Consider the following 4,529-nt stretch of genomic DNA (forward strand, 5'->3'; position numbering starts at 1 on the left):
TAAAATAAAATCTAGACACAAAGTAGTTGTTATATGTAAATTTAAGAAAACTGTTGTGTATCACTAATTTATATTTACATTTAATTTTTAAAGATGTTTAAAAACTAACAACTGAAGTAGTGATAAATGAATATAAATACTTAATAGTAAAAAACAACTTTTGATTTATTTCAATATGATTAAAAACAAATCAGTAAAACAGATAAAGCTTGTTTCAACAACAACATTTTTGATGTTTGAACAAAGTAAAGATTTATCAATAATGCTAAGATACTTTGTATGCTATGTCTTTGTAAATATTCAAGTAGTTAAAGTTTGTGTATTATGTTTATTGTAGTTAGTTTCATTTAAAATTAAAACCTAGTATGTTTAACTTAACTAAATAAAACCTCTCATTAATACATGAAATAAACAACTGTATTGAAAAGTACTTTTTTGTTATTGAATTCTACAAATTAGAGTAATAAGACTAGTTGTTTTATATAATTTAACTTACAGTAGACAAGGTAAGACTTTGACTAAATATAATGTTTTTTGATTATTTTCAAAATAAAAATTACTTAAAAAAACGTAAGTTTATTTGATTTTGTAATTTTGACCATAGATAGACTAAATAAATAACAATTTAAAGAACTAGTTATTGTTAAAAGTGAATGAAAAACAAAAAAATTGTTGAATTTATTTGCCTAACAGTTATGGTGTAAATAAATCTAGTGTTTGAAAACTACGTATATAAATAATTTTGAAAATTAGTCAATTTAAAAAATGTCAACAATTTTGTTTATAAAAGAAGCAACATTGTTGTTCTGTGGCAATTTGTACACAACATTTTAGTTTTTTTATTGACTTAAGTAGGTTTTTTTTTGAACGACAAAATAGCTCTCAAAACATTAGGTTCTAAGACCTGGCGAACAAAAAACTTTTTGGTTATCGAGTCTTACACCGAGTTGTAAGAAAACAAAATTTTAAGTTGCTTTGATTTTTAAGTTAACTATAAATCCTAAATAAAAGTTAATGCACAATCTTTTATGTTATTTAATGTACTGTATGCTCTGTTATTTAAGTTATTAAAAAAAGAATGTTTCGTGCCAAAATTTAAATACGTACCAAAGATTTAAAAAGTCATTGAGGTGACAAATGTTTTTAAATATCAAAAAGTTGTAGTTTTGTCACATGATATACTTAACTATATTTTAGAAAACCAAACAATAGTAAGTTTCTATTCAAAGCTTTTAAGTTGTAAAAGAGTGCACTAATAATTATAGTATTTAGTTAATAGTATAATAGTTTATTAATAATAAGTTTTTATATAATAAATTACTAGAAGTAAAGGATAGCAATTAACATTTCTTCGAAAAATTACAGAGCTAATCTTTATTCTAAAAATCTGGAGTAATCTTTAAATTTAGAAATTTTATCTTTAAAATAAAATACGTTAAAAGTTTAATATTTTTGCTCTAAAGTTAACATTACAACAGCTTATTACCAAAGTAGACCTCTATTTCAATTTTTTTTCAATTTCAAAACTTTTTATAAAACTGTACCGTTGAAAGTTGGTTAATTCAATACACAAATAAGAGCTAATACAACTTTGAGCCTAACAAAGTAAGTAAATCTAAAGTTCTCTCAAAAAATCTATATTTTTTAACATAAAACGATTGCTGTTTATAAGCGAAAAACAAACTAATTCTTGTACAATTTAGATCAGCAAAAACTTATTCAAAAGCTTAAAGTAGTCTATAAGGTAAAATTTTACAAGCTTACTGCATTCAACACTGATCAGATAAACTGATCAAAAAATGCGTTGCGAGAACCCTAGGTGGTGGCCATTGCACTTTTTTGATTAAATAGTCGGTTTCCCCCCAGCTGTGCCAGTTCTAATGTTCACGTGGCCCGTGAAGAAATACAGATGCAGCATTATTATAAAATTGCCTACACAGATCTATGACCACTGTTAAAATATGCATTCATAGTATTTATATATTCGAATTAATTTCATAGCATTTGAAAAAAAAAATTGACAAAAAGTTTAAATAAATTTAAAAGTCAAACAAATATAAAACAAAATTTAAAGATTCAAACCATTGAAATGAAAGTGATACTTTTAAAATATGATGAATGAAAATTTATTTTAATTTTTTTAATCCAGGTTGAGGCCAAGAGCATAAAAAACAGACCTAAACCACAGGTTTGTTTAGTTGTTTATTGATACAAAAAAAATTAACTGATTGAAAATTTGTTTTAATAATTTGTGTAAAACATATAAAAATACCATTTCAGTCATGTTATTATAAATTGTCAATTTTAATTTTATTAATAATAGAAAAATCCATACCAACAAAAGTAATTGTTTTCAACAACCTGATTGGTTTTAAATTCAAAATAAATGTCAAGACCTTAGTTTGACTATGATCCAATCGAAAAGCCATGATGTAACATAACCACAAATATCTTAAAAGTATTTTGTGCTGAAGACATACCGCATACTGAGCTTTTTAAATAGAAAAAATGTATTGAAAAAACAAAATACTGATAAATGGTAATCAATATTAATATTTTACAGTACCAGGGTGGTTACGGCCAACCCCAAGGTGGTTACGGAGGTTACGGACCCAACCAGGGCTACCAACAAGGATACAACTCCGGATACGGTTTGTGATTTGTGATAAATGAACATATATGTATAAATATATATATATATAAATAAATGTATGACATTTTGAATAGAATAAATGTAAAAGAAACCTTATTATTTCCATAACAAATTTACCCGAGCTTATGTTGTATAGAGAATAGGGTTTAGATCTTAGAAATAATGAAGTATAATTCTGAATTGATATGAGTTAGTATTGCATGTGCATACTTATTTTTTGATTAAAATAAAGATTATTAAGTAATTAACCCTTATAAATAAATGAGCCATGATGTAACATAACACGTCAGTCAGAACCACAAAATTTTTGTGCTGAAGACATACCACATTCTGAGCTCTAAAATATAACTTTGTTGTCAATAACACCAATCTGTAAATCTCCTTGACAACAACATTAAACTTTCAGGAGGTTACGGAGCGCAGGGTGGTTACAACCAGCAGCAACAAGGGTACGGTGGCTACAACCAGCAGCAACAGGGCTACAACGCCTACCAACAGCAGGGCCAGTACGGTGCCCAGCAACAAGGGTACGGCGGTTACGGTTAGTTGGTTATTTGAAAGTAAGAATAAAATGGACTCAAATTTTTAACTTCTAATCCACCCTAAACACCATTTTAAATTAGATTAATTAAAGTATAAATTATATTAAAAGGGCAATGATGTCATTTAACACGTCAGTCTGATATTTTACCTGGAAAACTTTCCATGTAAAAACTGAAGACGTTCCGCAGTCTGAAGCTCTGTCATTAAACTCCAAAAAATTAAAAAATCCCCTCAATTTTACTAAAACGCCCTTTTTTCGTATCAGGTTACAACCAGGGCTACGGGCAGCAGCAGCAAGGATACGGCCAACAGCAGGGACAACAGCAGACCGGCCAGCAACAGGGCTACGGCCAGGCCCAAGGACAGAACGGTCAGCAAGGCTACGGGCAGCAGCAACAGGGTCAGAACGGCCAACAGGGGTACGGACAGCAGCAACAGGGACAAGGACAGCAGGGTTACGGCCAGCAAGGAGGTCAACAGCAGGGCCAACAGCAGCAAGGTAGCAAGAAAGGTTTGTGGAAATTTGTTCGACTTTTTAAAATGGCTTTTTTGCATGTGACATGTTTCCTGTTAAAAGGTTGCAAATTAAGTAAGGTTCTATATTGACTGAATATTCCCTCTCAAGAATAATGTTTTAATATTTAAAAAGTTTTTATCATAGAATTATTTAACTTTTTTTTGATGTTTTAAGCCTAAGCATGAGTTACTAACTTAAATTAACAAGAAATTTTGCTTACTCGTATAAAAGTTATTTTGAAACTGCAACCCAAAATACAATTTGGAAACTGTGGCTAGAAAAAAGCTTTAAAAAGTTTGACAATTTTCACTGACTTAATATTGTTTGCATGAACTAATCTAAGTTCGAAGTTAAAATTAATGTATATTTATGAAAATTAACAATATTTTCTGAATAGATATTCCAAGTGCATTATCCAAGATAGGTATGTACTTGTTAAAATTCACTTGTTTTTTTTTGTATAAATAACAATTTTCATATTTATTAATTTAATGTAATTACAAACAAACTATTTAACAGTAAAACTGTTTTTGATAAGATTTCGAAATAGTCGGTATAAGACTTGTACCCAATTCTTTTAATTAAAGGTAAATCTGTGCTAGATATTTTAAATCAGTAACTGCATGTGACATTTATCGTTTTTGTTGTCTTTTTTTAATTAGTTAATAATTTCAGCTATGGGAGATTACGGTCAACAGAACAACTCCAACTACGGCCCAATGAAAAGTTAGTTTTAGTAATTGTTGAAAAGTTCCTTTGTTAATTGTTTTCAAACCCTAAAATATCTGTAGAGGGCTAATAAAATTAAATTCTTAC

The 4,529-nt window shown here is 28.6% G+C and overlaps 1 protein-coding gene across 1 annotated transcript; it reads left to right on the top strand.

Moving 5' to 3' along the window:
- The first annotated feature begins 2,089 nt into the window (after positions 1-2,089).
- LOC145834960 (uncharacterized) lies at positions 2,090-3,826 on the top strand. The gene is made up of 6 exons (XM_082942491.1): positions 2,090-2,095; positions 2,150-2,188; positions 2,564-2,651; positions 3,060-3,194; positions 3,462-3,707; positions 3,822-3,826. The coding sequence occupies exons 1-6, from the start codon at positions 2,090-2,092 to the stop codon at positions 3,824-3,826; spliced, it is 519 nt and encodes a 172-aa protein (XP_082798617.1).
- Positions 3,827-4,529: the final 703 nt, after the last annotated feature.

The sequence above is a fragment of the Thalia democratica genome, chromosome 1, assembly GCF_965202585.1.
Source record: "Thalia democratica chromosome 1, ktThaDemo2.hap1.1, whole genome shotgun sequence".
NCBI classification, from domain to species: Eukaryota; Metazoa; Chordata; class Thaliacea; order Salpida; family Salpidae; genus Thalia; species Thalia democratica.